The sequence below is a fragment of the Chrysemys picta genome, chromosome 1 (genome assembly GCF_011386835.1).
Source record: "Chrysemys picta bellii isolate R12L10 chromosome 1, ASM1138683v2, whole genome shotgun sequence".
Taxonomy (NCBI): domain Eukaryota; kingdom Metazoa; phylum Chordata; order Testudines; family Emydidae; genus Chrysemys; species Chrysemys picta.
In genome coordinates, this window is record NC_088791.1 from 194,526,513 (window position 1) to 194,538,992 (window position 12,480).

At 46.9% G+C, this 12,480-nt stretch overlaps 2 protein-coding genes across 3 annotated transcripts in view; both read left to right on the forward strand.

Annotated features, from left to right (window-relative positions):
- Positions 1-12,480, forward strand: part of DYRK1A (dual specificity tyrosine phosphorylation regulated kinase 1A) — a 136,158-nt gene that overhangs the window by 82,791 nt on the left and 40,887 nt on the right. The window lies entirely within an intron of this gene.
- On the forward strand, positions 180-8,324 carry LOC135982671 (myb/SANT-like DNA-binding domain-containing protein 2). Its single transcript, XM_065590555.1, has 2 exons — positions 180-5,935; positions 6,930-8,324. The coding sequence occupies exons 1-2, from the start codon at positions 5,359-5,361 to the stop codon at positions 7,154-7,156; spliced, it is 804 nt and encodes a 267-aa protein (XP_065446627.1). The 5' UTR covers positions 180-5,358; the 3' UTR covers positions 7,157-8,324.

The window sequence follows — 12,480 nt, forward strand, 5'->3', positions numbered from 1 at the left end:
GGGGCGCCGGGTCGGCTGGGGTATATATTCAGCGCCATGAAGGCGCCACTCTAGGGGGCTCCACAGCCGACCCGCCGGTGTTGCTAGGGTAAAAATCTTCCGACGATCGTGCACGCGGCGCGCACACACCTAATGGAATGGATATGAGCAACACATCTCGAAGAACAACAGTTACAACGGTGAGTAACCGTCTTTTCAGAGGAGTGGTATGAACATAAATTCATCATTTGTAAGGCACTCAGATACTCTGGTGATGGGTGCTTTAAAAAAAGAGGAAATTATTAACTCTTTATTCAGAGCAGGTTATAAAGAGTGCAGTAAATGGTGCCATCCAGTGAATGAGGAGGATAAAAAGAAATGTTGAATAGCTGCCAATTTAGTGATCGCTGTCCATCCTGTGCACTGTGAGATATAGGAGGTCAGATTAGATAATTACAGTAGTCCCTTCTGACCTTAGAATTTATGAAAAAGGCAGGCATCCTATGGAATAAAATAGTATGAGCATGTAGTTAAAGACGGTCAGAGGGGGATGAATTAAAGTGGCACAGCTCTGCCAAGCTGCCTCAACTGATCCTTCCATAATTCAATATAGGTATACGTAACACAGTGAACCCTGCTGGAATGTGTGCAGATAAATGCTGTAATTCAAATCTGTGGATCATAGCACAAAAAATTGTATGTTCTTAGTCCTTTTTCATCTTATTGTAGATGAATAGATTTTTTTTTTTTTAAGACCAGAAGGGACCATCAGATCATCTAGTCTGATCTCCAGTTAATACAGACCAGAGAATTTCACCCAATTACTCCTGCATTGAGCCTAATAACTTGATTGACTAAAGCATCTTCCATTAAGGCATCCGTCATGGGATGTAGAAGCCACCACTTCTCTTAGTAGTTTAACCTTTGTGCCACCCATACAGAACCATGCCCCAGCAGCTATTGCCTGTTCTGGAGAGCAGTGTTAAGGTTGCGTTGCAGGGGTACATGGCATGTACCTTAACTTTGTATTTCCTGGTTTCCAAAAGTTTAAGTTTAGCCCTTCTCCATATTCTGGAACCATGAGTGCCAGTGGACAGCCTTAACTTTGTGTTAACTAAGGCTCTGTCTACACTGCAGTCTTAAGTGGACCTAACATAGGTCAATTTACAGCCACTGCATTAATTACTGCAGTGACAGATGTTCACACCACCTTCTCACCTTCGCGCTCCCAGCTGGGAGCAGGGGGAGGAGTGGGAAGCAGTAGCACAGGGCTTTTTGCCTCTGGTGGGGAGATACGCACCCGGAATCCAATCAACTGCTGTGCTCCCGGCAGGGAGCCAGGAACCTGGGGGCAGCAGGGTTCCCTACAGGGAGCCTAGGCAGCAGTCAAAGCCAGGAACCTGGGTGGCAGCCTGGCTTGGAGCAGAGACAGGGCAGCAGCCTGGCTGGGGAGCCAAGGAACAGGCTTTCTGGAGCTATGAAATTGACAAGAATGATAACAAACAGCTGATGTAAATAATGCAGTGTCTACAGAAACATGGTGTCGCCCTAACTGCACCGACATAAGCCCTATGCCTCTCGTCAGTGTTGTTATGTTGTCATAGCAGAGGAGTTACATTGGCAGAAGGAGCATTTCAGTATGTACACCTTCACTGTTTTGTGGACGAAAGCTGACTTTTGTTGACAAAACTGTGTAGTGTAGACAAGGCCTACGTTTTTGAGTATTTAATATGTATTCAGTGTATAGATATAAGTAAAAACACTATGTATATTATGGTGTGGATATGTAGAGATTATAGTGTGTATATTATACATGTGTGCAGATCTAGTTATTGGATGCATGAAACATGCAACCAAAGGCCTCCATGATATAAGAGAACTAGAAATGTAAAAGAGAACTTCAGTTTTCTTTGTACGAAGTAATTTTCTAATAGTCTTCCTTGGGAAGATATACAGTAGAACCTCAGAGTTACAAACACTTTGGGAATGGAGATTGTTTGTAACTCTGAACAAAACATTGTTTGTTCTTTCAGAAGTTTACAACTGAACAATGACTTAATACAGCTTTGAAACTTTACTATGCAGAAGAAAAATGCTGCTTTTAACCACTTTAATTTAAATGAAACAAGCACAGAAAGTTTCCTTACCTTGTCAAATCTTTTAACTTTCCCTTTATCTTTGCAGTAGTTTACATTTAACACGGTACTGTACTGTATTTGCGTTTTTGTTTTTATTTTTGTTCTGCTGCTGCCTGATTGTGAACTTCCAGTTCCAAATGAGGTGGGTAGTTGACTGGTTGTAACTCTGGTGTTTGTAACTCGAGGTTCTATTGTGAGTGGCCAGATAGTAGGGAAAAAGAACATATAATTTAAATAGATGTTCATTAAAGTACAGTCAATTGGCAAAGCTACCCCACAACCTATAAATAAATCCCAACTCATACAGATCTGTCGCATCTTACGCGCATTTAACATGCGCGATTTCAGCTTTACGCGGTCAGCAAAAACAAAAAAACAAAACAAAAGAGAAAAATAACAATTTTAATACTGTACTAGTAGTGCGGGTGATTCCGCCCGCAATTCAACTCAATGTCATTTGGACTATACGCGGTTTTCGCTTTACGCGCTAACCACGGAACGGAACCCCCACGTAAGATGAGACTCGCCTGTATTTTTCTTGTGGCGCTCCAGCCACCAGTGGTTTTCACCTTCCAGGATTGGTGCAGGCCTTTAAAGGACAGCTGCCATAAGTGGGGAAAGAGATGTGGGCAGGATTTGTTGAGATGGAGGGATTTTCCCAAAGGCTTGGGCTTCTCTGAACCCAGACCTTTAGTAGTACGCCATTCTCTGGATACAAGGTGGACTCTAAGAGAAGAAAATTTAGTTAATCCTCAGAATAGATTTGGAGCCACTTAGACATTAAATTAAGTGCAAGTTTAAAACATTTAGTATGGAGAACTTGTACCATCATGCAATTGTCTGAGGCCGTAGCCCCTCACGCATCCCAAGGCAGACCAGAACAATTTAGAGGAATCTGTTTTAGGGTTTTTATATTGGTGCACTGTAAAATCTGAGGACCTCTCAGGTTACTTAGATTGGCATAGGGAGGTATCTGATGGTCTTGTTGGAGTCTAATGTTCTTTCTTTTCTCTCGTTCTTTTCTTTTTTCTTGTATTTGTGGGGTGATATAGTTATAAATGTAATTCTTGTTTTGATGGAAAAGCTTAATCAGGAGGATTATGATGCATGGTGACGTAAAAGTGGTCAAGCTCTGGATCATTATCATCTTCTCTGAAAGTTAATTCCACATCTGGATCCCCTAGACTGAAGCTGCCTTGTCTTTGACTTGCATGTTTTGCTCTGAGCGTTATAATCTCTGTTGTCCCTGAGAAATCTTGGATGGCAGTTTGTAGATGCTCTTGAATTCTTCAAAGTAGCTAGGATCTGATCTATTAATGGCCTCAAAGACAGGACCAAGGCCTTGAACTGACAGTGGAAGACTGGGAGAGAGTTGAGGGACCAGAGGAATGGGAATGATGTGCTCAGAGTGTCTTAATTTATAGAGGTGGGCGGCCTCTATGTATCAGCTGGAGCCTGTCCATTATTTTTACATCATTTTAGATGCAGCAAATTACGGTAATCCACTCTGGAGGTAACATGCGCAGATTACCATGATCAAGTTCTCTTTTATGGGAGGAAAGAGCAAAGTTTGCTAGTAAGATGGAGATGAAAAACAGCCTTTTTTTATCACTGACCATATCAGATCATCCAGACTCAGTGATGAGGCAGAAAAATAACAGAGGCTTTACCCAAGTTTGTCAAACTGGATGCATATTTTCAAAGAAAGGAAAGTGTCCCAGGTAGTTTCTAGAAAAAGCAGCAGCATTAGCTTTCAGTGAACTGCTGCTGTTTTTTGATTTATAAGCCTTGAAAGGTTTAGGACATAGCTGAGACTATGTCTCCGAACCAGTGACATATTATCACAGTTAATATCAGCAGAGGTGTTTGAGCTGGTGTTCCTTCAATATAAATGAGATTTGCTGGCAAGCCTCATGTCATTGGGAGAGGAGCTTACACTCTCACTATATTTAATTGATCTCGTTTACCTTTTGCAGAAAAAGTTAAACGATGGTTTAGATGAGCAATTACAGTTACCACTATAGGTCCTGAAAACAAATGACTTGAGTTGTTGAAGTGCTGTGCTGCCTATGCCTTGTCTACTATCTAATAATGCAAATTATGGAGATATAGCCATAGCCATGAAGATAGGGTCTTTCAGTGGTACCACATATCCTATGTCCTTGTCTGAAGCCCAGTTGAGAAGCATCCAGGATGTTAGCACATGACACTTCCTCACAGATTTTTGCCTGAGAATCTGAGGTTGAAGAAAAGGTCATAGTTGGAATGGTCTTCTGGATCAAGTATTGAATTTCTGAGGATTAGGTTAAGTTAGTTTTTCAGGGAGATTCTCTGAAACAAGGCTGTGATGGTTCCTTTTAGGAGTGGAAGGCATTGATAGTTTCCATTAGGTGCTTTTCCCAGCCAGCACAATTACTAAATTGATTCACATATGGTAGCTCAGATCTTTTTCAGAGTTTCTTGAGATTCACCAGTGCAATGGAGCCAAACTCTGGGAATGGGTAATGTAGTTTGGTCAATTAGAACTAATCTACATGGATTTCAGTAAAGCATTTGATACAGTTCCACATGGGAAATTATTAGTTGGGATTAATACAGGAATCGAAAGATTAGTAAGGAACTGATTAAAGGAGAGACTACAATGGGTCATACTGAAAGGAGAACTATCAGGCTGGAGAGAGGTTACTAGCGCAATTTCTCAAGGATCGGTCATGGGACCAATCTTATTTAACATTTTCTTTCATGACCTGGGCACAAAAAGTGGGTGTGCACTAATAAATTTGCAGATGACATAAAGTTGGGAGGTATTGCCAATATAGAGGAGGACTGGAATATCATACAGAAAGATTTTGGCCTGGTCTACACTAGGCGTTTATGTCAAAGTTAGTGCCGTTACATCGAATTAACCCTGCACCCGTCCACACCGCAAAGCTATTTAGTTCGACATAGAGGTCTCTTAAATTCGACTTCTGTACTCCTCCCCGACGAGGGGAGTAGCGCTAAATTTGACATGGCCATGTCGAATTAGGCTAGGTGTGGATGGAAATCGACGCTAATAGCTCCGGGAGCTATCCCAGAGTGCACCACTCTGTTGACGCTCTGGACAGCAGTCCGAGCTCGGATGCTCTGACCAGCCACACAGGAAAAGCCCCGGGAAAATTTGAATTCCTTTTTCTGTCTGGGCAGTTTGAATCTCATTTCCTGTCTGGACATCGTGGCGAGCTCAGCAGCACTGGCAACGATGCAGAGCTCTCCAGCAGTGATGGCCATGCAATCTCAGAATAGAAAGAGGGACCCAGCATGGACTGATCGGGAAGTCTTGGATCTGATCGCTGTGTGGGGCGATGAGTCCGTGCTTTCCGAGCTGCGCTCCAAGAAACGGAATGCAAAGATCTACGAGAAGATCTCTAAAGACATGTCAGAGAGAGGATACAGCTGGGATGCAACGCAGTGCCGCGTGAAAATCAAGGAGCTGAGACAAGGCTATCAGAAGACCAAAGAGGCAAACGGACGCTCCGGATCCCATCCCCAGACATCCCGTTTCTACGAGGCACTGCATTCCATCCTAGGTGCGGCCGCCACCACTACCCCACCACTGACCGTGGACTCTGAGGATGGGATATTGTCCACGGCCGGTTCCTCGGACATGTTAGCGGATGGGGAAGATGAGGAAGGAGATGAGGACGACGAGGCAGTCGACAGCGCTTACAACGCTGATTTCCCCGACAGCCAGGATCTCTTCATCACCCTTACAGAGATCCCCTACCAACCGTCCCCAGCCGTTAACCCGGACACAGAATCTGGGGAAGGCTCAGTCGGTAAGTGTTTTAAACATCTAAACATTTATTTTTAACAGAACAGGAATATTAAGAATAACAACAATGGGTTTCTCATGATTAGTTTGCCCTAAGCGCTTAACGTTTCAGTCCTGGGCAGTGCAACTACTGAAAAAAAATCTAACAATGTCCGGTTTAGCATGATTGTTCTGCCCAAGCCGCTCTACTGTTTAGTCCCTGTCAGTGCAGCTACAGTAAAATGTGGTCTATATGTCCGGGGATAGAGCAGAAATCCTCCTGGGACATCTCGAGGAAGCTCTCCTGGAGGTAATTGGAAAGCCGTTGCATCAGGTTCCTGGGGAGAGCGGCCTTATTGGGTCCTCCGTAGTATGACCCGTTTCCACGCCACGAGACAATCAAGTACTCAGGGATCATTGCCCTGCACAGCAGGGCGCCATACGGCCCTGGTCTTTGGAGGCTTTCCCGAAGCATTCTTTCTTTATCTCTGTCTGAGATCCTCATCAGGGTGATGTCGCTCATGGTGACCTGCTTTGAATTAGGTAGGGGAATGTTAGTGTTGGGACTGCTTGCCCGTTCCTTTACAGAACTGTAACCGCTGGTTTGCAGCCACGCGGTGGAGGCGGGAGAGGGGCAGCATACAGGGATCGTTCCTGGGGACAGCCGCGAGGGGGTGGGACAGGGGCAGAGTTCCTGCTTGCCGGATTGCTGGCAGCAGGGACTGACATTGCTTTCAATGTGAAAGGAGGCCAGTGCTAATATTAAAGTTTTAAGCTGCCACAAGTCTACGGCTTACCATGTCTGCCTGCTACATAAATTCCGGTGTCCTGCCCCGCTTCTCAGATCTGCTGTGCAAGACCCCAGGCACTGAATGCGAAGGCCGAGAATTCGACCTTGTCCTGAGTGCGCATGTGATAGGTGCTGTGCATGGTCTTGTTCACAGAGAAAGACTATGTTCTTTGTTCACAACTACATTTATCTTTCTGAGGAATTCACTCCCTTTTTCCCATTCCCACAGCCACATCTGCGACTGTCTCACAACCTAGCCTGGCATCACACTCCCAGAGGCTAGCGCAGATTAGGCGTAGGAAGAAGAGGACACGGGAGGACATGTTCTTGGAGCTTATGGGCTGCTCCCGAGCCCAGGCAGCACAGCAGAACCAGTGGTGGGAGAACTTGTCCCAAATGCACCAAGTACACATAGCGAACGGGAGGAGAAGTGGCGGCAGGAAGACCAGCAGGTGACTCAAACGCTGCTTGCACTAAGGAGGGAGCAAACGGACACGCTCCGGCGCCTTGTGGATGTTCTGCAGGAACGGAGGCAGGAGGACAGAGCCCCGCTGCAGTCTATTTGTAACCGCCCTCCCCCGCCACCAAGTCCCATACCCCCCTCACCCAAAGTGCAAAGAAGGAGGGGCGGCAGAGTCCGTGCAAACTCTCACTCCACCCCTGCAGACAGCTCTAGTAGTAGAAGGCTCTCATTCCCCAAAATTTGACAAGTTCTTTCCTTCCCGCCTCACACAAGCCCCCGTCCAAGTTTCACCTCCCAGTTCCATGTGTAGTTGCTAATAAAAAATACGTTTCTGTTAATTACTGTTTCCATCATGTTCTTTTGGAGGAGGGGGGGAAGGGGGTTGGTAATTGGGCAGGACAGTCACCTTTGGCAGGGTACATAGGCGGGGGCAGGTCCAGCAGCAGGGCACATACACAGTGCAGTCACTAGTTACCCTGGTCAGTCTGGGAGGTGGTTTTCATGTTCTGTGGTGGGGGGTGGGTTGCTCTGTGACTTTGTGGAGGGTGAGAGCAGTTACAGATCTTATGCGGTGGTCCTTATCCTGGATCACAGAGCCACGCAGCAGGGGATCTGTAACCATCCTCCCCCTGCCACAAAGTCACATAGCCCCCCCCCATACACACAGTCCCGATCAGGAGGGGTGACAGGCTCCGTTGAAACAACCAGTCCACCACAGCGGAGCCTGTCAATCCTGGAGTTTAGAAGCGTCATTTGCGTCACTACACTACACCCGCTCCCCACCACAGTCTGCGTCCCAGGTTTAAAACATTCCCGCGAAAACAGCAATAAAGAAAACGGTGTTCATTAACAAAGTAGAAGTGATTTTATTTCTAAACGTGTGTTGGAAGGGGGTGAAGGGGGTATGTAACTGGAGAGGATAGTCAACATTAACTGGGTAAAGAAACGGGGGCAGGTTCAGCTTCTCTGTACACTAACTTAAAAGTCACAGGTTACCCTGCTCAGTCAGGAACCTAGCTTTCAAAGCCTCCCGGATGCACAGCGCGTCCCGCTGGTCTCTTCTAATCGCCCGGCTGTCTGGCTGGGCGTAATCAGAAGCCAGGCTATTTGCCTCAACCTCCCACCCCGCCATAAAGGTCTCCCCCTTGCTCTCTCAGAGATTGTGGAGCACACAGCAAGCTGCTATAACAATGGGGATATTGGTTTCGCTGAGATCACAGCGAGTCAGTAAGCTTCTCCATCTCCCCTTGAGACGTCCAAAAGCACACTCCACCACCATTCTGCACTTGCTCAGCCGGTAGTTGAAGAGTTCTTTTTCACTGTCCAGGGCACCAGTATAGGGCTTCATGAGCCAGGGCATTAGCGGGTAGGCTGGGTCCCCGAGGATGACTATAGGCATCTCCATATCCCCAACAGTTATTTTGTGGTCCGGGAAGTAAATACCTTGCTGCAGCCGTCTAAACAGACCAGAGTTCCTGAAAACACGAGCGTCATGAACCTTGCCCGGCCATCCGACGTAGATGTTCGTAAAACGTCCCCTGTGGTCCACCAGTGCTTGCAGCACCATGGAAAAGTAGCCCTTTCTGTTAATGTACTGGCTGGCCTGGTGGTCCGGTGCCAGGATAGGGATGTGAGTTCCATCTATGGCCCCACCGCAGTTTGGGAATCCCATCGCTGCGAAGCCATCTATGATCGCCTCCACGTTTCCCAGGGTCACTACCTTTGACAGCAGTACATCAACGATTGCCTTGGCTACTTGCATCACAACAACCCCCACGGTAGATTTGCCTACGCCAAAGTGGTTCGCGACTGACCGGTAGCTGTCTGGCGTTGCAAGCTTCCAGAGGGCTATGGCCACTCGCTTCTGGACAGTCAGGGCTGCTCGCATCCGGGTGTCCTTGCGCTTCAGGGCAGGGGACAGCAACTCACAAAGTTCAAGGAAAGTTCCCTTCCGCATGCGAAAGTTTCGCAGCCACTGGGATTCATCCCAGACCTGCAGCACTATGCGGTCCCACCACTCAGTGCTTGTTTCCCGGGCCCAGAATCGCCGTTCCACGGCATCAACATGACCCATTGCCACCGTGATGTCCTCGGCGCTGGGTCCCGTGCTTTCTGAGAGGTCTGTGCTACTCTCAGACTTCAGGCCCTCACCGCGGTGCCGTAGCCTCCTCGCCTGACTTATCTGCATCTGCCTCAGGGAAAGGTGGATGATAAGCTGCGAGGCGTTGAGAACGGCCACAACTGCAGCGATGGTCGCAGCGGGCTCCATGCTTGCAGTGCTGTGGCGTCCACGCTGTCACTGACTTGACTAGAAAAGTGCGCGAACTGATTTCCCGCCGGCGCTTTCAGGGAGAGAGGGCGGGAGTGATGGACGGATGACGACAGTTACCCAAAAGCACCCTCGACACATTTTTTTTACCCAGAAGGCATTGGCGGCTCCACCCAGAATTCCAATGGGCAGCGGGGACTGCGGGAACTGTGGGATAGCTGCCCACAGTGCACCGCTTCCAATGTCGACGCTTTCCCCGTTAGTGTGGACGCACAAAGTCGAATTACTGCCCTTAGTGTGGACACACACGTTCGACTTTGCAATATCGATTCCAAGAATTCGATTTAAGTAAAATCGAACTACTCTCGTAGTGTAGACAAGGCCTTTGACCCTGCAAACTGACATAATAGAAATTGGATGAAATTTAATAGTGCAGAGTGCAAGGTCAAGCACTTACGGACTTACAACAAGAATTTTTGCTATAAGCTGGGGACAGATCAGTTGGAAGCGACAAAGGACGACGAGAGACCTGGGTGTATTGGTCGATCATGGGATGACTATGAGCTGCCTATGTGATGCGTCCGTGAAAAAGGCTAATGCAGTCCTAGGATGCATCAGATTAGGTATTTCCAGTAGAGTTAGGGAAGTGTTATTACTATGGCTACAGTTTTGGCATGGAGGTTGCAGAAGTCATGGAATCCGTGACTTTCAAAGACCTCCGTGACTTCAGCCCTGGCGGCTGGGAGCTGCAGGGTCCTGCCGCCTCCCGCAGTGGCAGGGAGCGATAAGGTACCCCTGCCGCCTGAGGCAGCAGGCACCCATGCTCTCAACCGCCATGTGCAGCAGAGGTACCCCGCAGTTCCCAGCTGCTGCAAGCTGCTGGGTACCCCGCAGCTCCCGGCTGCTGCGGAGGACAGGGGAATTCCTACAGTGCTCCTTGTCGCTGGGGAAAGCAGAGGGGGACCCTGCAGCTTCCCTTTGCCACTGGTGGAAGGGGAACCCTGGAGCTCTGAGCCCCCACAGGTGGTGGGAGCCCCAGAGCTCCCAGCCACCCCGCAGCTGCCCAGTCCCTTCCCATTTTATCATGGATATTTTTAATAAAAGTCAGGGACAGGTCACGGGCCTCCGTGAATTTTTCTTTATTGCTCATGGCCTGTCCATGACTTTTACTAAAAATATCCATGACAAAATCAAAGCCTGAGCTATTACCATTATACAAGGCACTGGTGACAACTCATCTGGAATACTGTGTGCAATTCTGGTCTCCCTTCTTTAAGAAAAATGAATGCCAAATTGAACAGGTGCAGAGCAGGGCTACTAGGATGATCAGAGGAATGGAGAAGAATCAAAGAGCTTGGCTTGTTTAGCCTAACCAAAAGAAGGCTGAGGGGGAGATATGATTGCTCTCTGTAAATAAACCAGAGAGATATACACCAGGGAAGGAGAGGAGTTATTTAAGTTAAGTGCCATTATTGGCACAAAAACAAATGGATACAAACTGGCCATCAGTTAGTTTTTAGGCTTGAAATGAGATGCAGGCATCTAACCATCCAAGGAGTGAAGTTCTTGAACAGCCTTCCAAAGGAAGTAGCAGGGGCTAAAATCCTAACTTGTTTCAAGACTGAGCTTGATAAGTTTATGAAGGGGATGGTGTGCTCGCCTACAATGTATATGACCCATCTGTGACTACTGTTGGCAAATATCTCCAGTGGTAGGAGATGGTACACTACATGTGGGGGAGGGTTCTGAATTACTTCAGAGAATTCTTTCCCACTTGTCTGGCTGGAGGGTCTCGCCCATATGCTCATGGTCTAATTGATTGACATATTGGGGTCAGGAAGAGATTGGCAGAGTCCCTGGTGTTTTTTACCTTCCTCTGCAGCATGGGGCATTACTCACGTGGTTTGAATTAGAGTAAATGGTGGATTCTCTGGAACTTGAAGTGTATAAAGTAATTCAGCCAGAGGTTATGTATCTTTTACAGGAGTTGGGTGGGTGAGGTTCTGTTATGTACGATTATGCAAAAGGACAGCGTAGATGATCATGATGATCCCTTCTGGCCTTAAAGGCTCTGAGTTCTAAATTTTTCTGCCTCATTTAGCTCCATTCCTATTCAGTCAATCTAGTCAGCAAAGAATGTGAGCTCTGCTGTAATTTGAATGCTGGGTCCAACTCTGGATTGCATTCTGGCTTCATTTGCTAGTTTGCTATGTTGAATAGCTACATTGGCCATGATTTTGGTGCTGTGATAGTGGCAAAGAAGAATGTTTTTGTTTCTTTACTGTGGTGGTGGTGTCCTGTGGATAGTTTTTCGTGCTATTGGCATATGAATTAGGATCCTGTTTTGTACTACTTTCATTGTAATCCTCTTTCTATACATTTCTTCCACTGCAGTTCCTCTGAGCTATGATGATCTATGCTGGCTAGGAGCCAAAGTGTCATCTGTAATGGTCGTCAAGTCATGGTACTTATTGGGAACCTTACTTTTTAGGTGGTTGGCTTGTTGTCCCAGGATGAGTTGAAAATCGAAGAATCAAATATTTTCAAGGATGAATCAGCCTTGATTGCTTCCCTAGTAAGATGAAGGAAAGGCCCTGATTTTCATTAGGATGTGGCAGTGGCTGGCCCAAAAGAGTAGAATGTTTGTGGTTTCTCCCATACTGGAAATTGGGTCCCGAGTGTATTTGTCTAAGTGTGAGAGTTGGAGATGGTCTGAAAGCATCCAGTGGTTCCCCTGTAAACTAAAAGATCATACACTAATACTGGTGCTACTTATATGGAAGTTGAAGTTGCTGTTGCTGAGTATGATGACCTTTGAGGTTCCAGAACATTGCTGGCCAGCAAATCCATTATATTCCTCCAGGAAGTTTCCAGGATTTTCATCTGAAGAGTCCAGACCACCAAGAGGCCTTGATTTTTTTATTTTTGTCCTTTGCCTCACAGATCAGATAGGTGCACTCAAATGTTACTGTTTCTGCAGTGCATTTTCCCCTGCATCTGAGGTTGGAGGAATTAGGACAGCTATTCCGCCTACTTATTTCTTCTTTC

What these genes read in the sequence shown, in the direction of transcription:
- LOC135982671 (XM_065590555.1), top strand. Translation starts at nt 5,359, where the DNA reads ATGCAGAGCTCTCCAGCAGTGATGGCCATGCAATCTCAGAATAGAAAG. An exon ending in ATCTGGGGAAGGCTCAGTCG is followed by an intron (nt 5,936 to 6,929) that starts GTAAGTGTTTTA and finishes CCATTCCCACAG; the next exon opens with CCACATCTGCGACTGTCTCA.